Genomic DNA, 26,956 nt, shown 5'->3' on the forward strand with positions numbered 1-26,956 from the left:
TCCGCCCCTAAGCTGCCGTCGTTGTTTTTGACAACCCCCCGACTGGACAGGACAGCTGCACTGGACTACCTGTCGCAAGTGCCGAAAAAGGTGGACATTGTATTCCCGAACGCTCCCTGCTCGCGCTGTCCTCATTCTGCCCGTCAACCCGCCCCTCGCCGCCCCGCCCCACCCCTCGCCGCCCCCGGTTCGTTTCGCGGCTGCTGCATCTTTGCGCTGCCCTGATCGACATCGGCTGATTAGCTATCAGGATCAGGGCCGGCGGGGCCGTGGAGAGGCTGCCTCGGTGCGGGGACTTTTCTTCTCTCGGAGCAAGGAAAGGGGGAGGGGAGGGGGTGAAAGCGTGACAGCGAATAGGAATGGCGCTCCGAGTCATACATTGTCATCGCGCGCTGGAGCTCGTGGCGCCGCGGCCGCGTTCCTCGTTCCACGCGATTGACAGATAGCGTTCCGAGTGACTCGTCGAAGGGCGGGGCTGCCGAGCCGGGGCTGCCGGGGCTGCCGGGGCCGCTGGGGCTGACTGACTCGGCAGCGAAGCGCTAATAGCCTAAGATACACTAAGTCCTCGTTACTCGGCAGCGCGGCAGTCCCCCTTTTGTCTCGGTGAAGTTGCCGGAGCGGTGAGCAGCAGAATGGCGAGCGCCTGCTCCGTTTCCGTGACGACTCCAAGACAGAGCTCTGGATGGCGGCAATGAGATTCCCCGCGTCCCCGCCGGCGTCGCCACCGCCTCTACCACGGCGCGCCCTGACACGCTGTCAAATCCTGGCCAACACCGTGGAGGCCCCCGGGGTCGCCGTGGGGCACTGGGGTAACTTGCTGCCCTTGCTGCCGTCTCCGTGAGCGGGGAAGTTGATTCCGCACCGTCCGCCGGGAGCGCACGTCAATGCCTCCGCCCCCGCCCCCGCGCTGCCCCCGCGCCGCCCCCGGCGAGCGACAATGCGACGAGGCAGCAACACGAGGATCAGTTGCGCAAATTAGCATAATGCGGGCCATGCTCGCGGCCTGGCTGGCCTGGCCCCGCGTCCCGCCGCGGCCACCTGCCCCGTCACGGCGCCCCCGGCCACCTTTCCGGACTCCAGCGCGGCGAGCGCGGCGGGCACGGCGCGGGCCGCAGCATGCTAGCAGCAGCTAGCAGCCCCACGCGCCGCCGCCAGCCAGTCAGCCAGTCCGCCCCTGGCGGCCAGCGAGAGCACACCCCTCCCTCCAGCGAGCGCCGCGGCGCGACGCGCGGCTCAGCCGGCTCGGCTCGGCGTCGTCCGTCTTCGGCTCGGCCTGCCTGGCCTGGAGCGCGGAGTGCCCCTCGCGCTGGGCCCCAACCCGACTCGCTCGCGTCGCGGCACCGCCCTCGGACACTCGGACATGCCATGAGGCCCGGCGGAGGCGGAGGCGGCGGGGGCGTCGTCGGCGTCCTGGCCACCCCCGTCCTGGCCGCGCTGCTGCTCGCGGTGGTCGTCGCCGACCTGGACAGCCACTGGGTGCTGTACTACGACGCGCCGTGCTGCGTCCACGACCGCCACGTCCGCCACCATAAAGGTACGCGCCTGCTTGCCGCGTTCGGCCATCAACTTTTCGGCACGCAACTCTGCGTAACGCTGTTACCGCCGCGCCTCCCTCGGACCGCGTTGCCGCAAGTTGAGCAAACCGCGTTACAGCCTCCGGGCCCTCTCCCTCTTCCGTCTCCATGACGATAAAACTTTACAGCGATAATTTTGGGTTAAAGCAGCGCAGGGCGCGTATTAAATAGACTGTTGCAGAAGGTGCAAGCTGCCGGGAGGGCGCGGCCTGCCTGCCTGCCTGGCCGCCGCGTGCGCCAGCGTGCGCCTCGTCATCTCCGAAGTTGCGCCGCGTTTGTCTTCGCGGCGCTGCTCTGCAGGTCCGCGGCCTTGCCCAGGCCTTGCCCAGGGCCCGCGCGCCCTAATATCATTTTTGTAATGAGGGGCGTGAAAGATGCTGCCGGTGCAGCCGGAAGCGTACCGTGGCGTGCGGCCCCGCGGCCCGAGGCACGGCACGCCACACGCGTCTCCGGAGGCGCAAGCGGCTGCCAAGGGTGGCAGCGCCCCATCGCCAAAAATTTAATAAAATTGAAAATTATCATTGGACACTTTACGTGCCTTTACCACCAGCCATCTGCTCCAAAAAAACGGCGCTTACGCGAACCACCCAGTGCAGAACGAAATTAGCCATGCAGTGACGTGACGACGATGAGCTAAAATTGTGAATCAGCCGCCGCGCGTGACGTCATCCGCAAAGCGGCGCGCGGGAAGGAGGCGCCGCCACTCGATCGAGCGTACCAACGCGTCCCCGCCGAGCAGAATCCATCGGATCAATAATGGCCGCCGGAAAGTACGAATCGAATGCGAACGGCGACGACGTGTTTGCCGCGAAGTACTGTTTGCAGTGGAACGGAACGACTGTCGTCCTTCTTTACCCCCTTCTCACCTCCCCGCTGGCATCGTTCATCGTTCTCCGTGCACTGAAATGGTTCCGTCACAAGTTCTTATGCTACTTTTTAAAATTAAAAATATAGAAAGATAAAAGCAGTATGAGGTGCAAATTACTGACATAATGTATGAAACAAATTAGAATAATATCATTTTCTCAAAAGAAAAGATCTTGCTGGAAAGTTTCAGTTAGTTAATGTAAAAATGACACACCTGTCATTCCGCGAAACTGTAAGCGCGTCAGCTCGTTGGAATGTGTGTGTAGTGTGCCGGGCTGGGCGGCGGACAGCTTTTTGATGTCGATGCTCGGCGTCTGCTTGGCCTCCCAGCGGACGACCGCCACGACGAGCTCACCACCAAGTGTCTCTTTCTCTCTTTTGTTGCGTTGTTTGTTTCTTCGCACCGAGACCAACTTTTACCCCAACGTGGCGGGGCGTGGCGGGGCGTGGCGTGGCGGCACACATGTGGGGGAGCAGTGGCGGAACAGCCCAGCCGCTCTGCGTCGTCCGACCCACAATTATTTACCCCTTAACGCTCTCCAGCTCTAAACTTGCTTCAAAAAACAAACAACCCCGGCTGCCTTTGCCTTTGCCGCCTTTGCAGGACCACCGCCCAGACCGCACGCGCTGCAACAAGAGGAGTGTCGCCTCCGTGGCGCCACCCACCTCCACGGGGTTTGTTTCGGTTCAGAACAAGGTTTAGAAGAACTTACTGAGACATTCACGCCGTGAAAAATGCTAAACCAGTAAAATGGGGGATCAAAATGGCAGCCCGTGACGATAATGCATCCATACTACTGATTATTTTTTTAGTGCTGATGCATTCTACGAGATTGGAATATATGATCTCATTTTAGGATCAGGGGTCCTAAGTCAGGGGACTTACCTGACTTACCCCGCCAACCACTCGTTGCAATGAGCGAGGAAATTCCTGTCAAGCTATGTGAACCGTTGAGGGGAGTTTCGAACTGGAGGTGAAGCCCCAGTGTCTTCGTGCCGACTTTGAAGGAGCTGCCAACGGCTTCACCCAACTCCACCAGACAACGCCATTGTACCCCTAACCACTATGCTCCAGAGGGAGGTAATTCATTCCCGGGCTTCCAAGTACCCCCTCGGCAATCGGCATCGCCTGGCACATTCATTCGTCAGCACCGATCGACGAGCAGGGACAAGATTTGTTTGGCTAGGTGACAGCGGGCGTTGCGATGCGGGTCGCGCACTGTTGTGCACCGCGATGCACTATGCACCGCCAGGCGTCGCGTGGTGCCTCGCGTTGCCGCGGGCCGCGCTGGGCCGCGCCGCCGGAGGGTCGGATTGTAATGGAAAATGCACGCTGTGCAATAATTGGCGATGGAGGGTGGCAGTGGCGTGGCAGCGAGCTGACCTGTCTCCGCGATGGCGCGCTTTGTGCCTCGCGCTTCGAATGCAAAATGAGCCTCTGTCGTGTCGCGGGGAAACGCAGCGCGGTGTCGTGTGCGGGCTGGCGTCATTGGCTGACGTTCGTGTATGACCCGATGGGACAAGAGAACGCGGAAGAAGTAAGCAGGAAGCGCTGTTTGGTGAAAGAGCTGGGACCGAATAATGCCTAAACGGGCAGAGCTGCCAGCGGGCACTGTTCTCTGGGCGAAACACGAGCAAGGGAGTATGAACAAGAATCTCATTAACCTCTGCAGCCGACTCCCTCCAGGGTGGGAGGCCGCTGACAGCGTTGTAGTCGTCATCGCCATCCCGTATTCATATAATCCTACTTGGTGGACGCCCTACATCGGACCAGCCTTGACGATCCTTCATAGAAAATTCCCCAGTATTGCCAATAATCGGATTATCTATCACACTTCCAGTCGGCGGCTTGCGAAACTGGAGCATTTTGCAGGTAGGCAGCTCACCGACCCATTAAAAGTCTTACGGCCTTGCTGCCCCTCCCGCCCGCCCCGGATTTCCCGTGACCGTAAAGAGGATCCGTCCATTTGCTCGGCGTAACTTGAGCGGATAGTTGAGGGCGGCGCCAGGAGCCAGGAGGTTGGCGTCCACGCGGTATTCACATTTTTTTATTCCTTGATGGCCGTCGCGGCGGGGGCGAGGCGAGGCGGGGGCGAGGCTGATGCGAAAGCTGTCAGACTCCCTGAAGGATGAGGAGAGCCTCTCTACTTAGCTCGCACTAAAGCGGCCCGGCGTCCACCTCGCCGCCCGCCCCGTCCTGGCGTGCGCCAAGGCGCGGCCAAGACCCGAATAAGCGGTCGCTCTTTACTGGCGCTGTAAAGATCCCGCGTCATTTCTTTTCGTGTATATGACGTCCTTCGTCCTTCGTACCGCGGCGACGCAAGTACGTATTAAAAAGCGTAAAAGATTATGATTATGAGCGGCGCGGCCTTCCGCCACCGCACTCACTTCCGCGCGGTCGTTCGACGTGTGCGGAGGCCGCGAGTTGCACCGCGGGGTCGCCTCGTCGCGTCGCCCCGCCGGCCCGGCCAGGCCTTGCCTTGCCTTGCCCGGCCGAGCTGTCATCGGGGATGACTCCCCCTCGTGGACGCGGCACTGCCTCCCCGCGGCGGCAGCAGTCCCGAGCAGTCCTTGAGCCGCACGGCCCACGCGCTGTCAGTTTCGCAGAACGCCCTCAGGAGTCCGTCAGGGAATCGGGTACGGCAGGACCAAAATACCACGTCATCGCACCGCCAGTCGGGGCAATTAGTCGTTATTCTGGGAGGGACTCGTCGCGCGACATGCTGTTTGCCATCGAACGAAAGATCGTGCGGCGGGCATGGACATGCCACCTGACCCCTGAACTTCCGTGCGGTACGCCGTGTGGACTCGCCTGGCGTGGTGTGGGCCGGTTTCGAGAAGTGTGCCGAGGGGTACAGCTGGGTACCGCAAGGGTACAACCATTCAAGGCAAATCCCCTACATTCATCGTGGGGGTACTTCCATCGTCCCACACCGGCACTGCCAGGGCACTGCAACGCCATGTCGCTTTAGCAGTAAATAAGTCGTAATCAGGCGGCGCCCAATCCCCGGCCGCGCTTTCTCCTTTTTACTCTCACGGTATCAGAATGGATTACATCGGAATAGGTGATCGTCAATCCGACTCGAGTTCCGTATTCGCGCCCGGGCCCCTCCTTTCCCCTGACATTAAGCAGCGAGTGGGTTCCAGTGCGGCAGACGCACTGGTGGCGAAGGGCCTGAAGGGCCTGGAGGGCCCCGTGGCCCGGGCAGGCCACAGGTCCGGCCAAAGGCTGGAGGGCCGAAGGGCGCCGAAGGGCGGCCGACCCGATTTACTGCACCGCAGTGCCGCGTAAAGGGAGCGCCCTTCACTTTTTCCATTGGAAGCAAGGACAAGGACACTCGCAGGGAAGGGCCGATGCTTTGTGGACCGAGACTGCCGGCGTACCTCGGAAAATCGTCTGATGCCTGTCTCATGGCGAACGCACCCGAAAAAGGTGGCTCTTGATTTTTCAATATTCAACACCCGGATCGGATGAAATTGGAAGGGATGACTTTTACGTCTCTTTCCAAACTTACTTAACATTAACTTTCTTTAACAAAATTTTGCTCTTAGAAAGTCGAGAACAAATCAACAAAGAGGCGGCAAGGGTCCGTTCTCAACAACTTTGGTGACAGCCTTGTATCTATTATGCACACGGCACGGAAAGAGCGCCGCAGTCGCCGTCCCGACGACGCGACGCCCAGACTCGTCCATGTCGACTCCCCAAAGGGCAGCCTGGAACAAAGCGTTGCGCGGCAGGAAGCGTCTGAATGTATGGCAGCAAGTGCAACGAGGCCGAGGCCGCGTCGGATTTGCGACCTTGGCGGCCCGTGTCCAATCTGTTGCATTAAAAGGCCTCCCTCGACGCCCTAGTATTCTTAAGACCCTACTCTTTCATGTCCTGTATCGGGAAGACGTTGACCACAACGATTTTGCCTTTGACCGCAACGATTTTGGGACCAAAATTGGTCAAAAAATGGTCGAATCTCGGAAATTTGCAGATTTTGCTAACCTTAGGCGGCCACTGTGTCCAATCTAGTTGCATTAAAAGGCCTCCCTCGACGTCCTAGTATTCTTAAGACCCTACTCTTTGATGCCCTGTATCGGGAAGACGTTGACCACAACGATTTAGCCTTTGACCGCAACGATTTTGGGACCAAAGTTGGTCAAAAAGTGGTCGAATCTCGGAAATTTGCTGATCTTGCTGACTTTGGGCGGCCACTGTGTCCAATCTAGTTGCATTAAAAGGCAATAAAAAAGTTGGTCATGAAGGGTTAAAACAATCATGATCGGGGGCCTTTTGGGGGCCAGTCCGAGCCTATGTCGCCTCCACCCGAGCAACCGTCCAAATAAATTTGTGATTTTGAACTAAAGAAGTTAAAACGCAATTCCTATTTATTTTCATGTGCCCCTAAATATATTAAAGGCAAACTTTTTGTACGCTTTAAATTTTACACACACTTTCTTTCATCAAGTAGCATGTCTGATTTTCACACCTACATTTTGAGACAAGCTTTTGATCCGGTAATGTATTTTTACCATCGCATCTAGTTCTCAGGCAGCCAATCAACATTTGACCGTTTCCAATCAATTTCCAATGAATTCCAATCAATATCCAATCAATTCCAATCAATTCCAATCAATTCCAATCACCTTCCAATCAACCACAATCATTGCCAATTATTTTGAAAATTTCCATTCATACAGTCTTTTACAGTCTTTTACAGTCACTTTTAATCAGCCCAATCAATTTAACCTCCAATCATTGTACACAATTTTGGGGAGTGATGGACCCCTCGTGCGGCGGGCATGGACATGCCACCTGACCCCTGAACTTCCGTGCGGTACGCCGTGTGGACTCGCCTGGCGTGGTGTGGGCCGGTTTCGAGAAGTGTGCCGAGGGGTACAGCTGGGTACCGCAAGGGTACAACCATCGCACGATGGCTGTGCCCCCGTACATTCATCGTGGGGGTACTTCCATCGTCCCACACCGGCACTGCCAGGGCACTGCAACGCCATGTCGCTTTAGCAGTAAATAAGTCGTAATCAGGCGGCGCCCAATCCCCGGCCGCGCTTTCTCCTTTTTACTCTCACGGTATCAGAATGGATTACATCGGAATAGGTGATCGTCAATCCGACTCGAGTTCCGTATTCGCAGAACGGCCCCACCCCCACCCTTCTCCCCTGACATTAAGCAGCGAGTGGGTTCCAGTGCGGCAGACGCACTGGTGGCGAAGGGCCTGAAGGGCCTGGAGGGCCCCGTGGCCCCGGGGCAGGCCACAGGTCCGGCCAAAGGCTGGAGGGCCGAAGGGCGCCGAAGGGCCGGCCGACCCGATTTACTGCACCGCAGTGCCGCGTAAAGGGAGCGCCCTTCACTTTTTCCATTGGAAGCAAGGACAAGGACACTCGCAGGGAAGGGCCGATGCTTTGTGGACCGAGACTGCCGGCGTACCTCGGAAAATCGTCTGATGCCTGTCTCATGGCGATACGCACCCGAAAAAGGTGGCTCTTGATTTTTCAATATTCAACACCCGGATCGGATGAAATTGGAAGGGATGACTTTTACGTCTCTTTCCAAACTTACATTTAAAATTAACTCTTCTTTTAACAAAATTTTGCTCTTAGAAAGTCGAGAACAAATCAACAAAGAGGCGGCAAGGGTCCGTTCTCAACAACTTTGGTGACAGCCTTGTATCTATTATGCACACGGTCACGTCGAAAGAGACGCCGCAGTCGCCGTCCCGACGACGCGACGCCCAGACTCGTCCATGTCGACTCCCCAAAGGGCAGCCTGGAACAAAGCGTTGCGCGGCAGGAAGCGTCTGAATGTATGGCAGCAAGTGCAACGAGGCCGAGGCCGCGCTGTGTACCGACCGGGCCGTGCCGCAGCGCGGCGGCCTCGGCCATCAAGTAGCGTGGGCGCCATGGAGTCTCCGCAGTGCAGGGGGTCTCCAGGGCCTCCAGGGCCTCCAGGGCCTCCACGGCCTCCAGGGCCTCCAGGGCCTCCAGGGCCTCCAGGGCCTCCAGGGCCTCCAGGGCCTCCAGGGCGCGCGGTGACGGCGGCCATCCTCACTCATTCGGCGGCCGTGGAGCACTGCGGAAAACAAAGTGCGCAAGCAATCACTGATCCCGTGATCCTCATGTCGACCCGCTAAACGGAAAAGAATAACTTCGAATTTCGCTGGAGAAAGATTTGTCTCTGTTTTCCTCTATAAAACAACTTTTTGTGCATTTTGATTGCTGAGCACCCCTTTTATTTCGTAGTGATATTTTTTACTCGGAGATTATGATCGATTCAATAGTATATGGCGCGTAGAGATGCGATTCGACGGCCATCATTCGGAAAGGAGCCTCTTACGTCTGGAAGCGGGGGCCGCAATCGCCGCAAGCAGGCGCAGGGCTGCAACACTTCCAGGAAACATATTCCTCCCTGGCACTCGGCCCACATGTGACTGCGCGGAGGGCCTACTCAATGGACGCCATACTGCAGTGCCGCCACTCTGTCTCTGATTTACGTGACGCGCTCCAGTTTTTTTCTGTTCCTTTCCCCGAGCTGCATCCTGCGCTGCTTATACAGATAATGCCGGTGACCGGGAAGTAGCACACGCTCTCTGTACGGACGAACCAATGCCCCCTGCAACAGAATGGCATGACCCAATCAACTATCTCAGAATTTAATCGTTACTTTGTCTAACTTCTAAAAATTCGTCCAAGTATGACGGACTTTATCTCGGTGGAAATTTGCCACCCGCGGGCTTTTCATAACCGACCGAAAATACCGTAATCTCCTTTCCGTTGCTGAGCTTGTCACAAACTCTTTAGAATGAGGTCAAAGACACCTGCCGACTCGCCCTCCGCCGGGCCGCCGGGCGCCGCGCCCCTCGAAAACGTCTCCCCGCCTGGCAACAGTCGGCGGCGGCGTGGATACGAAACCGGCCGCGTGTGCGGGCTGGGAGCAACGGCGACGGCCGCTTCGGCAGCGAGCGACACAACACGACGGCGGACTTTAACCGCGCTTTTCTGCATTGTGCACTGCGAGGCCAGAGGCAGGTCGGGGCGGCAGGTGAGGTGGGGCAGGGCGGGGGCGCCAAGTGGCTGCCAGAGGGTGGGCGGGGGCCCGGCCGCGGTGTAGCGCCTCATGTACTCCTGTGTCCAACTTTTATTGGCTGGATGCTGCCCTTGGTTGGCGCCTTGCCCGGCCTTTCTCGCCTGCTTCGCCCTGCTTCGCGCTTCGCCCCGCCTCGCCGTGGCGCCACAATACGCCAGGCAACGCCGAGGCACAAATAACTCTCTTTCTCTTTTTTCTCTTTTTTGTCCGGGGGCGCCGCCTTTAAGATGTGCACAGGAAACATAAATCTGGAAATGGCTGCTGGCTCCCTGAGGAGGGTGCGGCCCTCGGCCTCCTGCTCGGCCTCCTGCTCGGCCCGTTGACCACGCAAAAGGCGCTGTTTAGCTCCCGAGGCTGTGAGGTGGGGCCTGCCGCCGGCCGGAGAGGGGATACATTTCGCGGGAAAAGTTAATTTACACTCGAGCCGCCCGCCCGCCGCCTACATCAGATCCGATCGCAGACATGTCTTTCCGCCAAATACCGGAGCGCGGCGGCGCGGCGCAGGCGACCCCCTCCCGTCGAGGACATTGAGATATATTGGATGTAGTGAGATGAGAATCCCAAGCCACCAGCCTCGAAATCAACTTGCCGAAGGTACAGCCAAGGCGCAGCGAGCGCGGCGCGGCGCCTCCAAAACCCCTCTCGCCGTCAAGGACCGTATCCGAAGCGCCCCTCTCGGTGTCACTCCCTCTCCCCTCCCTTCAACCCTTTCCAAACACATCATCATTCGGCAACGTTCTGCACACAGCGTCATTGTGCGCGGGAGAGGAAAAGGAAACAGGAAAAAACGGGCAACTTGCACTCGCAAGACACATGCTTGCTGCTTGTTTTTTAGGTTAGTCTCTCAGACTACGGACAGGGCTCCGGTGAGGCACCCGAGGAATCCCAGCAGGCTTTCCTTTCCCGCGCGATGAGTGTGTTTTTCGTTTTTCATTTTTCTCGCCGCCAGCGCCACTCACCCTTTCCCCTTTCCAACGCGGCGCCTCCTTTATGCCCGTCTTGGGCGCCCGGATCACCCCGGATCGCCTCGCCGGAACGCCCCGGAACGCCCCGGAACGCCCCGGAACGCCTGTCTGGCGGTGTGCTCTCCGCGGCGTTTGCCTTGTTCGCCAACAGGGAGCGCGGCAGGCAAATACATGGCGGCAACGCTCTCCATTACCCGTGCCGCCATCGCGCGGTTTTACATATTTTTCAAATTCATCCTCTAGGAATGCCACCGCCCCCCTTCGCCCCCTCCCCGGCCCCCACGCGTGGAAAGGGGCGGGGCCGGCGGATTGATGGCCCGGGCTGCTGGCGGTGCTGGTGGCGCGGCCGTAGTGGCCGCTAGCGTGCGGCGGCGCGGCCTCGGCTGAGTTAGGACGCCGGGGATGCTCGCGACGGCCAGGTCCGCAACCCTCCTGGAATTGACCGGTCCAAAGCGGCGGGTCGTCCGCGGTGGAAAGTGGAAGTGCCCTGTAAAGAGAGCCGGACGGGCTGCTTGCCGTCCTACGCGGCGCTGCGGTTCGTCCCGCACGTCCGGTACGGGCGCAGCGCTGCCGCGGACCAAGGCGCCGCCGCCAGGATGGCGTCATGGCGTAGAGACGCCGCCGATGACCGAGAAAATTTATTCAGCGCGATGCTCGGTGGCGGGGCGCGGCCGCGCGGCGTGGCGCCCGGGACACGATAAGCGCTTTCCATCAGGCGAAATACAAGGACCTCCGCCCGGGATGGCTCTCACTTCGCCTCACGATGCGGCCCTGCTGGCCCTTCCGGCCACTGTACCTCCGTCACCTCTTTCCCACCGCAGCTTTTCCTGCGTGCGAGGCGTATTGCTTTTATTTCCCTAAAAATAATAATATTCGTCGTAAAAATGGCATATAAACGAGGCCGGCCATTATTATACGGCTTGAGTATTCGCCGCGCGGCACGATTGCCATGCCGGCTCGGATTGGCCGCTGATTCGCTGATTGCGTCCTGCATGGAATCTTTATGCCCCCGCCCCACTCCTGCCCCACTCCCCTTCCCCGCGGGCACCGTGCCTGCCTAATAAAGTCCACTCGCCGACGCGGGGTCTTCTTCCCTGACTGTCCCACCGCACAGCAAGGCCGCCCTGCGTTCCATTCCGCGCGCTCCGCCTGTCCGCCCGTCCGTCGGCCCGTCCAAGGAATTCATTTCCTGCCGGCTCCGCCGAGAGCTCCGCCGTGCGAGTAGCGTCGGTGGGTTTCGACCTGCCGATAGTTGGCGGTAGTTGTCCTGGCAGCTTTGCCCGGACGTGGCGGTGCATCTTTGGCAGGCTGCAGCGGTAGTCGTGTGCAGGCAAGCCGAGGCAAGGCATGCAATTTCCTCTCCGGGGCGTGGATGGCCAGGCGGGCGGGCAGGCAGGCGCGCTAAGCCAGCCAACAGGTGGCTCGGTCCAAGCTCAGCTGGTGCTGCGACGCCGCCACCGCCGCCCCGCCGCCCACCCCTCCCCGCCCCCGCGCAAGGTGCACACACAAAGGGCCGACTGGCCTGACGGCGGCGGGCTTTATAACCCCATCCCCGCACGCACACTGCCACACACCCCGTGCTATCTGCGCCACATCATCGACCACACGTCGATCCCCACCTGGCTGCCGTGCCGGCCGCGCCCCGCGAGGGGCCCCGGGCCCCGGCAGTGTTTTAGAGCGTCTATTGTTTTATAACCGTCAATAAATGCGACGGATGTCAAAACGGGCGGGCGCAGGCCTTTATACCCGGAAGCACGAGGCTTCCTGTGTCGTGCAATAGAGGCCCCCTCCCCGCTTCGGCCCTCGCCACTAAATTCCACCCCTGCCATTCTGCCATAACAAAAGCACCCGTTCAAAGAAATTATGGGCTTACAGGAAAACGGCGCTCCTCCTGTGTTTCCTGCCGCCTTTTACTTCGCAGCCTGGAAGGAGGCGTTAAACCGGCCTGCAAAATGATGAAAATGTAAAAGTCGAACTTGTTCCGAATCGCCCTCCCCCCCCCCTTCCCCCTTTCGCGTGTGCTGCGACGACGGCCTCGTGGAGTGAAAGAAGGCCACGGCACGTTAAGGGGGATATAAAACTTGTTACTTTGAATAAACCACCGCTGCGTGCCGGCTGGTCGACCCTCTCTCTCTAACATCCTGTGCTCTAACATCTCTCTCGCTTTCTCTCTTTGCAGACCATGTGCGGACTTTCTCCTGCGGCAAGCTGTACTACCGTTCCATGTACCTGGACGAGGAGCGGGACGCCCTGTTCTTGGGGGCCATGTAAGTACGAACTTAAAGAAAAAGATCAAACAAAAACAAATAAGTTATAGCAGGTTGGGTTTTGAACATACGACCATGTGTGGTCTAGCCCTTAATGGTAATGGTAATGTCGGCCGCTGGGTAGGCAATCCGTACGCGGCCTTGCCGCCGGGACTGCCTAGCCGCTGTCTGACAGGGGCCTGTGGCAGTGTTGCCTACCGTTTTTAGCCAATATAGCGCACACCTTGGCCTCGTTTTGCTCGCTCTGCAACCCTGAAAAAATTGCATCCAACTGCGTCGTTTGTTGTGTGCGGCGACGATTTCCAGGAACACCTGCATATTCTGCGCGCGCTCCGGGCGGTCGTGGCGCGCCGCGCGCGTCTGCACGGTGCGCCCCGCGCGAGGCCTCGCGCCACAGGCGAAGCCAGGGTGGCGGGGTGGGGGTGAGACGGGGTGAGAGCCAGCGTGACACCAAACCTCTTCTCTCTCTGAGTCTCTCTCTGTCTCTCTATCTCTGTCACCCTACGATCGCCGGCTGCCCTCATAAGGCGGTCCTTCATGTTTTTGTAAGAAAAATAATCTTGACACAAGAAAAATTTTCTTTATTCAAGAAAAAAAAAATTGGATTAAAAAAAAATTTCTTGCAAAAACCAAGAAAAGTTAAATTTTTTTTGATCCAAGAAGTCATTTTTTTTTGGGTGTGGAAGGCTAGCCGTCCTACAGAAGCTGAACTATGCGGTAGCAGTTTAAAGCCTGGATACACCGGTTCCCATCCGAACACCGAAGTTAAGCAGGCGGCTCGAACCCCATTCCGGGGAGAGAGGGTCGTAGGGTTCAAATTTTTTACGTTTTATTTTAAACCAAATTTTATATGACTCCGTCGTGGGTACCATGTGCCCGGGGACGGGGACGCTATCGGCTTACGGCCTCCCACGGCGCGCTCCTCGCCGCGCCCCGCCCCCTAGTCCCGCATTCACTTCGTGATGCCTCCGTTTGCTTTTCGTTTCCAATCAGGCTCGGCCATCAAGCGGTCAGACCGATAATTGTTTCGAATATTTTCTTCCCCGTGCCGTGCCGACCCTGCACCCTCCTACTATTAACCCCATCGCGAGGCGCACGACAGCGGGGTCGGCGTCCAGCCTGGCGGGCAGGCAGGCAGGCAGGCTGTGCCGTGGGGGAAATGAGCATCTACCCACGTAACGCAATAAAGCTATAACTCCTTCCGTTTGCGTCTACCTCCCTGCGTACGGCGGTGTGGCGAGGTCGAGGGGAGGGGGTGGGGGTGGGGCGCAGCCAGCCAGCAGCCAGCCAGCAGCCAGCCAGCAGCCAGCCAGCAGCCAGCCAGCAGCCAGCCAGCAGCCAGCCAGCCAGCCAGCCCCGCGGCGTGGACGGGCCTTGCCACGCGCGGCTGGTCAAAGGGGCGTCGGGAAGCGCGGGTGCCGGGGTGTAGTTAAGCTTCAAAGCGATAAGAGAATCGGTGCGAACGCGAACGCCTCGGCGGCGGGCCGTGGCGGCCGTGGCGGCAAGGCGGCAAGGCGCGCGGCCTGCGGGCGGCGCGGGCGGCACCTCCTCGCCGTATGCGGCAGCACTCCACCTGGCACGCGGCCGCCCACCACCCCGCGGCGCCCCGCCCACCGTCACCGTCGACGGCCGCCCACCAGTAATCCGGTCGCATGCCACCCGGGTTGAAATATGCAGCGCAAGCCGCGAGGGGCGGCGAGGGGCGGCGAGGTGGACGAGGCGGAGTGTCACTATGACGCAGGTCCAGGCGAAAGGGACGCCCACGCCTTGGATTGCTCTCTATTTCGAGACTCACCCCACTGCGAGGGTTGTTGACGTGACGCGGTGACGGGTAGCGGACCGCTGTCAAGCCCAGCCGTCCCGGCGGCACGTGGCTGCATCGCGGGGCGGGGCACTGTGGCGGCGCTGCATCGCGCTGGAGTGCGCGGCCGTGGGGAGGGGCGGCGGGGTGAGATTTTGAGTGGTGGCGCGGGGCGGCGCGGGGGGCGCTGCTCTGCGGTCGGTGTTTAGCGCCTCGCCGGCCTCGCGTGCTGCCGTGCCGTGGGGCTGGGCCGGTCCGGGATCACGCGATGTGGCGGGGCAAGGCGGGGCGCGGCGGGGCGGGGCGCGGCGGGGCGCATCATTCGACTCGTACCGAGGGCCACGGCGCGCGGCCCGTCGGGATGGTTGCACGATGTCGGCGGACGACGGCCAGCCCTCCCTCCGCCTGCTCCGCCCCACGCACGCTGCCTTGCCGCGGTCGGTGAGTGCCGAGTGGAGGTGCTCGGTGCGCGCGAGGATGAGTTACGAGTCCGGCCTAATGAGACTGTAAACCGACTCAACGCCCCGCCATCAGGTCTCCGCCCTCACCACCCTCAAGTAGAGCGCCGTCCTTGCGGCCGCGGGGCGGCACCGCCGGGCACCGCGGTGCCTGCCGTTTGGTCCGAACAGTGCTGTCTCCATGGCAGGCGTGGCTCCGAAGCCACCGCTCGCGGCTCGTTCGCGTATTCTCCTCGTGGACCGGCCGGCTCGTCGGAGGGCTCGTCCGAGGGCTCGTCCGAGGGCTCGTCCGAGGGCTCGTCGGCCTGACACCGGCGCACTTTCTCTCCCCGAATGGCGGCGGTAACGGCCCCCGCGAGCCTCACCGGCACTTCCAGTGTAGGCCGAGCTCGGCGCCGCGTTGCCGCGCTGCGCAATTGAAGGCGGTAATTACATTTAAATCATTCCCGCCAACAATTAGTCCGGCAAAAACAACGCCGCCGACCCCAACTTTAATAATTAGCCCGAAGGAAAGGTGAGCGCAATTAGGGACTCTACAAACAATCGGGGCGATAAGGGCTCCACTTGCATTGCAGGGCGCAGGGCGCGCCGGTCCTCGAAGAGAGCCTCGAAGCGAGCCTCGAAGGACCGCCGAGGCATTCTCAACGGCCCCTCTCTCGTTATCGAAAGGGCGCCGCGAAACAGAAACGCATTTCGATCGATCGATTGCGAAACCCAGTGTCGACCCCGTCGTCATCGCGTTTCGATGGCAATAACAATAGGCAGATTATAACTCCAGCCCGCCCCGCCCCGCCCCGCCCTGCCGCGCCCCGCGCGGTCCGGCCGTCCGGTGGCGTGCTTCAAATTGGCGCGGTGACTGACAGGCGTCGCCCCGCGCTGCCTGGCGCTGCCTGGGCCGCGGCGACGCGTCTTCTCGACACAATCTCTGCGTGCTGTGCAGTGCCGTGTCGATTTAGCGGCCGCACGAACGGAGTGACCGCCAAGTGGGCCACATTATGGCCACATGAAATATGCATGGCACCTTTTCGAGGCTTTGTTTTGGGTTTGGCGCGGCGTGACGTATCCGCGGCGTATGAAGTCGATGAGCCCATGTCCCTGCCAATGGTTGCCAAGCGCCTCATCGCCCCATCGTCGTGTGGACCGTGTCTAACGTCGCTTCTCGCTTCTGTTTCTGTTTTTTCAGGGACCGGGTCTTCAGGCTCAACCTCGGCAACATCAGCCATTCGCATTGTGAGGTGAGAACAAACGGCGGTGCCCGGAGCTGGTGGTAGAGTCCGCACCACCGCGCCGCCGCTCGAGAGGCTCGATCGCTGCGGCGTTCGCCAAGGCGTTCACGCTCCCGGTGCGGCGCGCGAACCCGCCAGCACCGACAACAACAACAACAACAAAACAACAACAGCAACAACAACAAGCTCGGCGATGGTGGACCGCAGAGCTGTTGTTGAAAGGAAGCTAAGCGTGCCCGCGAACTGCCCCGCCCCCCCCTCTTTCGACACCGCGGGACGGCCACCGTGTTGCATGCATTGTACTTTTGACAGGCTGCACTGGCGGGCGGACAAAAGCCGCCGGTTAGCACGGCCTGGCGCCGGAATACAAGCCACTTCCGGTGCCTGGGTTCAAATGCCGGTTTTATCCGGGGTTCCTTTTTTTTAAGAGGAGGGGGATGGGTAACTGAAACGCGCCGAGCCGGTGCTGACAGAAGGGGGCCATGGCAGGTTACGCGCGTTATTCGCCTGCGTGTCTGCGTCTGTGTGTGTGAGTGCGTGTTTCTGTGTGTGTAACTTCCGAATGCAGCATAGGGCGGCGCCGGCCGGGGAAATGATGTTGCAATTGGGCGCGGTTAGCGGGGCGATTCGAGCCGGGGATATCCCGGCACTGTAATGCAGAGAGAGAGGGAAGAGGGGGGGGGGGGGTAATTGGCGGGGGGAGGGGGAAGAGGGGATTATTGTATGGGATGAGACGATAGAGAACGCGATGATCGAAGGGCAAGGCAAGGCCGAATTGACTTTAAGGGAACAATTGGTAATGGCGGGGGTGGGGAAGAAGGGGTGACCAGAGAATGCCAATTCAGGATAAGGGAGAACAGGCCGCCGCGTCCAGAACAGCGGATTTTTTTACGGTGGAACTGCGCCATTTTTCGGTCATGTCCTTGTAGCCGCGAGTACAAACGGCCTGTGGTCTCCGGCACTGAATGCACCTAGGTCGATACCTGCAGGCCTCGCCCTTTTTCCTGTACCCAGTGAATGCCGATAAAAGTTAATGATTAATTAATTCAGCGCATGCCATGTATTGAAGCCGGTTACTCCGTGTGTTGCAGAAGGACTCCCTGCTGCTGGAGCCCACCAATGTGGCCAACTGCGTGTCCAAGGGCAAGTCCGAGGTTGGTATTGTGCGGCCATTGTGGCTGGCCGTGGCTGGCCCTGGCTGGCCCTGGCTGAGGGTGATTGTGCATGCCTCTTTGTAGCCTGCCCCGGACAGTGTCCCCCTGCGCCCCCCACCCAAGGCCTCGGCCCCGCCTGACCCCCGGCGCCTTCCTTTGTCGCAGCACTTCGACTGCCGGAACCACATCCGCGTCCTGCAGCCCGTCGACGACGGACGCAGACTGTACGTGTGCGGGACCAACGCCCACAGCCCCAGGGACTGGGTCATAAATGTGAGTACACTGTCTGCATCACGTCTGTGTGTGCGCGTGTGTGTGTTTTGTGTGTACGTGTGGCACACAGGTTTGCAGCTCCCTCCGTCATTACACAGACATGCACAAACGTGTGCCCCCCCCCTTCCCCCTCCCCTGCTCGAGGCACCCCGCAGGCCGTCCTCCACCGCGGGGCCCCGTCGGAGGGCCGGCCCCGCCACCACCTGGCCGCCCTGCCGGCCGGAATGGCCACTTTGGCGAGTCCCCGCTGACGGAAGTCCCCGATGAGGCCAACGAGGGCCAGCCCGCCAGCCAGTCCGCCAGCCAGTCCGCCAGCCAGTCCGTGTGCCGGTGCGGCCGGTGCGGGGTGCGGGCAGTTGAAGAGGCCCGTGCATAATCCAAGTGGCGGGTCGGGAACAAACGCCGCCAGATTGTGACCTCCGTCGCCACCGTCGTGGCGGGGTGACCTACCCTTCCTGTCGGTTCATGACCTATCGTGGATTGACGTGCACCCCGAACCCGAACCAGGCCCGACAAACATGACGTGTGCAATAAAATGCTCGTACATGTTTTGACGGGCGGAAAATAATTCCTTGACCCCACCGTGAGAGTCCATGCGTCGTGAGTGGATCTTGCATCTCAATGTGACGCATTGTTACTTATACGCTCACAAGCACGCCCGCAACAGCTACTTAGGGTAAAATAAGAAGGCACCCCTGTGCGCAAGCAGTCCGACCCCCTCCCTCCCAGTGGCTCAGAATAGAGGCCGCCGTGCCATTAGACCATGTTTAATGCACACTGCTGGGCGAGGCGAGAGGCGCCGCGGCGGTCGATCGTCTCGGTACAGTAGTGCACCTCAGTTCGGCGGAGTGGAAACTTGCCGGCGCCTCCAGGGGAAGATTTTCCGCTTTTCCGCGGCCACGACGGAGAGGGTCTTGGCGCAGTCTGGCGCGGTACGGGTGACCCCGCGGCCTCGGCCTGCCAGCCCCGCCAGCCCCGCCAGCCCCGCCAGCCCCGCCGCCAACACACTTTGGCAGTCTTAATTTCCATTAGACTGGGAATGGCCCTGTGCCGTGTAAATGGCGCAAGTTTGCCTGTCACTTCCTTCTTTGTGGCCTACACCGCCATCAGGCCGTCGCGGCGTCGCGCGCCAGCTCGGCCCGGTCGCCTGCACCGGTAAAAAGAACGGCTGTTTCCTTGTCAGCGTTTTGCAACGTTGCTTTCGAGACACTCGAAGGGCATTAGTCGGAGGCGCGACTGGGAATCACGCGCTGCAGACTTTGATTCGCCACTCTAGACACTATCCTTATCGCGAAAGCGTCTCGTCGAAGCGCGGCGGCCCCGCGCACACCGTACGGTGGCTCAGCCGGCCCAGTCATACGATCATGTGTGGTCTAGCCCATAATGGTAATGGTAATGGTCTCAGCCTGGGAGGTTGGCCGACCGGGGACAGCGCTGCGCGGCGGGACTGCCTACCCTCGCCGCCGCAGGCGCCTCGGTCAGGCTGCAGGTGGCCGCTTCTGCAGACTGGGACGCCGGACAAGGGGAGGGCCGCGACGGCCGCGACGCGACATTCCGCATTAGCACGTCATATACGCAGGACGCAGGACGCAGGATGCTGTGCTTATCCTCTTCGCTGCACCGCGTGGCGTGGCGCGGAACTGCGGCGCATCGGAAGCATCGGAATCCCTAATGCCGATTTACCGCCCCGCCGTTACTCCTGCTAGGCTGGCTGCTGCTGGCTCCACGGACGCCCCGATCGCGCTGATCCAGATAGTGGCCGAGGGGAGGGGGAGGGGAGGCGAGCCCACTCGGGACTCATTAGTGCAGTGCGACACCTGGTCCAGCAGCGCACAGATGCACCGGTCGAGGTCTGTCATTATTTACGGACGTGTTTGTCTGCGTGTCTGTGACCGTGTGCGTTTGTGTGAGTGTGTGTCCGTGTGCCGCGCGGCCGGAGCACCGCGGTCGTCAATACTCCTCGCCGCCGACAGCCCCGGTGCGGCGGTGGGTCCCCGAGACGCGGGGTACCTGCATTGCATCATCGTTACCGCCGCGATGATTGGGCCCTTCCTTCGCCCCCGGCCCTTGGCCCCGGCCCTTGGCCCTGTACTTACACTGCGGCCCTGCGGCGGCCCTTGGCCCTGATCAATACGTCTCCGTGGGTGTCTAGTGACTAAGTACAAGGCTCAGCGGAAGGCCGAGGGAGCCGACCGCCACCCCATCAACTAACCGCCCTTAATTGTCATTTAGCAAACACCGCTCAGCTGTTTCGCGAGCGAGGCCGTGCTGGCGCATGCTGGAGTGGTGGGCTCGAGTGACGCTCCGCGGGTGTGTGTTGCAGTGGAACCTGACCCACCTGAATCGGCAGCAGTTCGTGCCGGGCGTGGGGCAGGGCGCCGCCAAGTGCCCCTACGACCCGGCGGACAACTCCACGGCGCTGTGGGTGCGCGACGGCAACCCCGGCGGGCTGCCCGGCCTCTACTCGGGCACCAACGCCGAGTTCACCAAGGCCGACACCGTCATCTTCCGGTCCGACCTGCACAACATGACAACGGGCCGCAGGGAGTACACGTTCAAGCGGACGCTCAAGTACGACTCCAAGTGGCTCGACAGTGAGTATCAGTAGTACGGCGCCTGATTAGAAGCCGCGGTTGTCAGGCGAGAGCGGCCCTGTTGGGCAAGCCGTTCGAGTGAGTCCAATCTATTTATGGCTACCTCGAGTGCTTCCCGACAGGCCGGCGGCTCCTCTGTGACCTGGCGGAACACGACTGAGTCACGTTGACAGGAAAAGTTTGAGATTGCTGTCACCGATACGTGTCACAGTGTCGCGTTGTCGCCGGCGCTCTCGCCCACTCCCTTTCCCCGGCAGTGCACGCGCTCGTCCACTCTCTCTCCATGACCCCAATTCCCGAAATTAAATTATAAATTTGGGAATGGAGCTCTGCGGCCATCCCCGCGCCGGGCCGAGCGGCCCCAGGGGCTGCCCGTCGTGGGCTGCCCCGCCACCGCGCACGCAGTCGTCGTCGCCAAGCCCGGCGTGCGCGCGGAGGACGGCACGGACGGGCCGATTTCGAACGGCGCTCTGTCTCTCTCGTACGCATGGGGCGTTCCGTAAGGACGCGAGAGAGACAGAGCGACGAAGCACCGTTCGGAATGAGGCTGCCGGCGCGGACGGCGCGGACAGCGCGTCGCGTGCGTCACGACTTGACTCGTCATGACGGCCTGGCGTGGTGCCGTGGCGTGCCGCGGCTTGCCGTCTTATTTTGCCTCATCAACGTCATTATGCTCGTCGCGGGGGTGCCGCTCGGGGCCGCGGCCGCCGGACTCGCGTTCCTGGAAACCGTGCGCCGCCGTCGCGTGCCGGGCGCCGCGATGACCCCCAACTCCAACCCCTCCCCCATCCCTCGTCTCCGTGGGAGACACAATTATCAGGAAGAGGACCGCCAAACGGAGCCCACGGAAAAGTTTGGTGCCCGCGTGTGTGAGTGTGTGTGTGTGTGTTTGTTGTGCTTAGCCGGCAGACTCCGGCTGAACTGGCTGAGTGAGTGCAGGCAAACTTTTTCCATTGTCAGTGACCGGCCACTGCGGTAACGGATGAGGCCGTGCGGTGCTGGGCGTGCTGGGGTAGGGGGTGGAGGGGGTCGTCCGGCCAACTGGCTACGCTGGCTACGGCTCTGCGGCGACCCTGCCTTATCCCGACTCCTAATTCCTGCAGGCATGCCAACTGTAATGCGAGACGTCTGGCGGGTTATGTTGGCTGCCCTTGCATTGTCCTGATCCACTCGCACTGTCTCCAGAGCCCAACTTCGTCGGCTCATACGACGTCGGCGACTACGTGCTGTTCTTCTTCCGCGAGACGGCCGTGGAGTACATCAACTGCGGCAAGGCGGTGTTCTCGCGCGTGGCCCGCGTCTGCAAGCGCGACACGGGCGGCAAGAACATCCTGGCACACAACTGGGCCACCTACCTCAAGGCGCGCCTCAACTGCTCGCTCCCCGGCGAGTTCCCGTTCTACTTCAACGAGATCCGTAAGTTTTTCGCGGCGAGCGTTGTGCGGCGTTTGCTGCGCGTCGACACTACTTGGCAACTCTTCCTCCCCAGAGAGCATCTACCGCCCGGTGGAGGACCCCAACCACTTCTACGGCGTTTTCACCACCAGCACGTACGGACTCACGGGCTCGGCCATCTGCGCCTTCACGCTGCAGGACATCCACGAGGCCTTCAGGGGCAAATTCAAGGAGCAGGCCACCTCCACGTCAGCTTGGCTGCCCGTCCTCACAAGCAAGGTGCCCGAGCCGCGGCCCGGCGAGTGCATCAACAACACTGAGAGCCTGCCAGGTAAGTCGAGCACCCACGCGCGCCACCCCCACTCGAGGCGCCCTACCTCCTCCACTCTATTTCTCGCTGGCAGATGCAGCAAGCGCTATCCCCACCCCAACGCTCTGCCCCCCACCACTACAATTCCCTCCCTTGCAGACACGGTGCTCAACTTCATCCGGTCGCACCCGCTCATGGACTCTGCCGTGTCGCACGAGAACGGCAGGCCCGTGTTCTACACGCGGGAGACCACCTTCACTCGGCTGGCCGTGCACCTGGTGCGGCAGCAGGACAAGCTGTACCGCGTCTTCTACGCCGGCACTGGTGAGTGGCTTCAGCTTCTCGAGAGCTTCTGACCAGACAAGCCTTGACCTTTCCGCCTTTCCACCCCAGCTGGCGGCCAGGTGTACAAGATCGCCCAGTGGGCGGCAGGCGAGGGCTCCGCGCTGCTGGACGTGTGGGAGGTGACGCCCGGAGAACCAGTCCGCCTCCTGGAGTTGTCCGAACGGCACCAGTCCCTGTACGCCGCGTCCGACTCGCGCGTCCTGCAGGTGAGCTAACCCCCGAGGCCGAAGTGTGTTCCTCCCACTGGGTGTCTTGTATTTACCAACGGCGGCGTGCTGGCGTGCTCCAGGTCGGGTTGACGCAGTGCTCCCGGCGACACTCCAGCTGCCTGCGCTGCGTCCGGGACCCGTACTGCGGCTGGGACAGCGAGGCGCGGTCCTGCAAGCCGACGGGGGCCAGCGAAGGGTAAGCAGAGCGGAGCAGAGGGCTCACAGCTGAATCCATCTCAATTTGGGATTTTTCTAATGAGCGGCGACTTGTCCCCGCCCCGCCAGGCTGCTGCAGGACGTGGAGGGCGCGCTGCCGAGGCTGTGCGACGGCGCGGTGGCGCGCAAGCAGCTCACGGTCACGTGGGGGCAGTCCGTGCATGTGACGTGCTTCGCCTCCGTGCCGCCCCCCGCGCCGCCGCACCGCGCCGCCGCGCAGCCCCAACGGCCGCCGCTGGTGTGGACGCACCACGACCAGCCCGTCGCCTTTCGGCCCGAGAAGTACGTGGAGACGGCCGCGCACGGCCTCGTCATCCTAAGCGCGGTGCAGCAGGACGCCGGCCGCTACGACTGCCTGCTCGACGGCCGCCTGCTGTGCTCCTACAACGTGACCGTCAGCACGGAGCGGTGCGGCGCACCGGGCCGGCCCCAGGACTACCACAAGGTGTACGCCGACTGGTGCCACCAGCTCAACAAGCACAAGGCCGCCATGCACGCCTGGGAGCAGCGGCAAGCGGTAAGTACTGCACTTCCCTGTGGCCCTGTGGCCCTGGGGGCCTGGGGTCCTGGCCACGTATTGCCAATATACTTTACGAACTCCTCGCCTCCATTGGGCCTCATGATATTCGTAAAAAGAGGGAAACGATCCAGTTGGTGGTATTCGAACCCGGTCCCGGAGCGTGAAAACACGATTGGTCGCTGGGACGAAGGGCACAACGTCGCGGGTTCGAGTACTGGCGGCGGCGTTCTCTTTTCCTTCACTCGGGCCTTTTTTGACCGCCACGCGACGAGCGTTGAAATCCTGCCGTCTCTGTCTTTAGCCTGGCTAAACACACTCACCTGTATTCTCTCTCTGTCGGCAGCAATGCGGCGTGAAGCAGGACGAGAGCGTGCTGCGCAGCAACGAGATCAGCCCCGCCAACCCGTTCGCGTGAGGCACGCTCGAGCCAACAGCGTGAACGAGTGATGAATGAACAAGCGAATGCATGAGCGAGTGAATGAATGAGTGATGAATGAATGATCGCCATGACGCGCACGACGACTTCGTCCGGCCCGAGTTGTCTGCCCGGCCCTCATATTGACAATAAACGGACCAACAGCCGGACGATGTTGTTCCAGAAGAGAAAGGTGTTCGTCTTCGAGTGGTGTGGCGCCCGGCTCGGCCCGGAGCGCCTGGTGCTTGTAGCTGTGATGTAGACGAGACGGGTGGTGGAGTGTCGGAGCCCGAGTACCTGTTTGGCCGTGTTTGGCGGTCACGCGGTCCCATGTGGGTCCATCGCGGTCCCGAGATTGTTTTTCCGGTCCCTCCACGGAGAAAGGCTAGATTTGTGGCGTTGTGTTCTAGATTTATGCTAATATGAAAATGCCGAATCCGGTGCCGGCTCGGGTTTTTTTTTGTCGTTGATCTGCTGCGGATGACTTACTTCTTTTGTGGCCACGTCGCTAAATCGCAATAATCTGTTAAATTTTTATAGTGATAATGCGTGAAACGCTTGTTTTCGTTGAAAGCAATTGTTCTATTTGTTTCTTTCGTTCGGCTCAGAAATTTGTTACCAATCCATGTAAAATGTTAATTGTACATACACGTGCTGTAAATTGAACAACTTCGCAATAAAAGTGTACATACATTTCAAGGAAAATGTTCTGTTTCGTCACTATGCACTTTCCCTGGTCTCCTCCTACACATTCTCAGCACAAACCGAGAGCACCACCGTTAAATTTTGAATCATCTGCTTTCACTTGGCAGAAGCTTGACTTTTTTCTTTTCTTTTTTTTCGGCTTCTCAGCTAAACTGACGAATCTCCGAGCACCACCAGGTGACACGTGCCTTCGCCTTTTCGCGCCCACCGCTTTAGATCCCCCGGTGCGTTTAGCCCGTCGAACACACTTTAGTGTTTTCGTCATCTGTCACACCGCCACCGCCGTAAAAGCCCAAGCGTGCTCAAGATTGAAGAAGAATCAACGGGGCGAGGGGAAAGAGGGAAGAGGTGCTAAGATGAGAGAGAGGGGGGGAGGGTTTGGGAAGGAGGAGGTGCTGAGGTAAAGAATGAGGGCGGGCGAGGCAAGCGAAGGGCTGGCCGCCTCGCCTGATAACGAATCACGGCGATAAATGGAAGGCAACTGAACAGCCCCCCTCCCCTACCCCTTCCCGCTCATCCACTCCCGACCTTCGGCAGCCCGCGCGGGCGAGACGGTGCCAAAGGAGCAAAGATGGCAGCAGAAAGAAGCTCTGATCCTCGGCAAGCCTCGCCTCGCGTCAAGGACTCGCCGCCTGGGCCAGGGCCCTGGGCACACACTACACCCTGCGGAGGTTTTAAGGATTCGCGCGCAAAAGCGTAACGAGATTAAAGGAAGTCGCTTTTCCCTCTTGTTTGCCTTGTTGTTGCTGTTTGATTGCTCGGAGGCTTGCTCGGAGGCTTGCTCGGAGGCTTGCTCGGAGGCCCGCGGGGCCCGAAGCACCGTCTGCAGGTGCAGCATGCGTAGTATCAGCGCGGCACTACGCCACGAAGCGCCACGCCGCACAAGCACGTGACATATCGCTCGGAAGAGAACGGTAAACGGTGTGGCGTCTCCGAGCGCGTGGCCCTGCCGCCGAGCCGAGCCGCCGCCGGAGAGACAGCCCGCATTTGCATCGAGCAGGCCAGGAGCATTTCTTCAGGCCGAGAGCATTTATTAACGTTACTCACGTTACTCACGTCTGCCGAAACTACTAAGTCGGGGGTTCCCAACCTTTTTCAGCCCGCGACCCCAAAATGGCTTCCAAAATTTTTCGCGACCCCAGGAACAAGATTACGCGACCCCACGCGACCCCATCTTTTCTCGGGGGGGGGATGTTTTTCGAAAATTAACTGCCACATTTTGAATTTTGACCGAATTTAGAGGGTTTGAGCAGGCGGTACCAACTCAAGATTTTCCTGTACACTGATTATATTTAGAGTATGATTACATGTGATTTCTTTTGATTATTTTATTATTTATCACTGATTATAGGAGGTTATCATGTTGATTATTGGGAAATATTGGGGATTATTTGAGCGCCGACCTCGGAAAGCTGTTAAAGTGTCGGAAATTCAATATTGGTGACTTTGGGTAGCCACTGCATCAAATTTAGTTGCGGTCATAGGCCTTCCTCGACGCCTTACTATTCTGAAGGCCCTACTCTTTCATGCCCTGCCTCGGGAAGGCTTTGACCGCTGATAATTTAGGAGCAGTGGTCTCGCAAACATAGTCAAACAGTGAATGAATTTCAGAAAATTACTGTTTTTGCTGACTTTGAGCGGTCACTGCATCCAATTTAGTTGCGGTCAAAGACCTTCCTCGACGTCTTACTATTCTGAAGACCCTACTCTTTTATGCCCCGCCTCGGAAAGGCTTTGACCGCTGATAGTTTGCGAGCAGTGGTCTCGCAAAAATGGTCAAAAGTGAATGATTCCAGAAAATAAACTTTTTGTGACTTTGAGCGGTCACTGCATCCGATTAGTTGCGGTCAAAGACCTCTCGACGCCTTACTATTCTGAAGACCCTACTCTTTTATGCCCCGCCTCGCAAGGCTTTGACCGCTGATAGTTTGGAGCAGTGGCTCGCAAAAATGGTCAAAAGTGATTGAATCCCCGAAAGTATGATTGTCATTTCATTGGATGATGTTGATTATTTCACTGATTACCAACTAGACGTGCAATGATTATCTCGTGTCCCTTTCGCTGCTGCTTCTCGCCCGGCCACACTAAGGAGGGCACAAAGGTGAGGCTGGCACGGCAGGCAATGAAGCCGTTGGGAGGATGCGCCTGACCGCGGAAGACTGGGGCCGACTGGGGCAGACCGGAGACGGGGGTAGGCTGGGGCTGCTGCAGGGCTGGCGGCCAAAGGGTTTTAGTGCGCACGGACGTCGGCCGGCCAGTGCGTGCTTCCAATCTGGCGCCTCTCGACGGGCGGGGCCGGCAGGGCCGGCAGGGCGGCAAGCTCCCCCAGCTGCCTCGGCGTGCCGGCCAGCTCGCCTCATGAAATCGGCACGCCGACCAGGCGCACACTCGCCTTCTCGCCTTCCAGGGTGTAGCTTCAGGGAAAAGGAGGGGGAGGGGTAATCACAGTTCTCACTTTACTGGGCCGGCGGCTGCCGCTCTGTGAGGTATTTCCATGAAACAATCCGCGCGCTCCACTGTGTTTGTGACTTTTCCAGCCCGCTGGGGAAATTGAGGGCGCTGCCGCCATGCCGCC

At 59.9% G+C, this 26,956-nt stretch overlaps 1 protein-coding gene across 1 annotated transcript; it reads left to right on the plus strand.

Moving 5' to 3' along the window:
* The first annotated feature begins 691 nt into the window (after window positions 1-691).
* Window positions 692-24,363, plus strand: LOC117638913 (semaphorin-2A-like). The gene is made up of 14 exons (XM_034374088.1): window positions 692-809; window positions 1,412-1,534; window positions 12,673-12,760; window positions 16,203-16,254; window positions 17,337-17,399; window positions 17,565-17,672; window positions 19,996-20,266; window positions 21,452-21,682; window positions 21,756-21,992; window positions 22,131-22,295; window positions 22,365-22,522; window positions 22,606-22,721; window positions 22,811-23,258; window positions 23,605-24,363. The coding sequence occupies exons 1-14, from the start codon at window positions 692-694 to the stop codon at window positions 23,674-23,676; spliced, it is 2,250 nt and encodes a 749-aa protein (XP_034229979.1). The 3' UTR covers window positions 23,677-24,363.
* Window positions 24,364-26,956: the final 2,593 nt, after the last annotated feature.

This window comes from Thrips palmi, unplaced genomic scaffold (assembly GCF_012932325.1).
Source record: "Thrips palmi isolate BJ-2018 unplaced genomic scaffold, TpBJ-2018v1 HiC_scaffold_10, whole genome shotgun sequence".
Classification (NCBI taxonomy): Eukaryota; Metazoa; Arthropoda; class Insecta; order Thysanoptera; family Thripidae; genus Thrips; species Thrips palmi.

Bases quoted from the DNA above. Each gene is read 5' to 3' on its own strand.
- LOC117638913 (XM_034374088.1), top strand. From the start codon at position 692: ATGAGATTCCCCGCGTCCCCGCCGGCGTCGCCACCGCCTCTACCACGG. The intron at 17,673-19,995 runs GTGAGTACACTG...TGTGTGTTGCAG, and splicing joins CCAGGGACTGGGTCATAAAT to TGGAACCTGACCCACCTGAA. The intron at 23,259-23,604 runs GTAAGTACTGCA...CTCTGTCGGCAG, and splicing joins CCTGGGAGCAGCGGCAAGCG to CAATGCGGCGTGAAGCAGGA.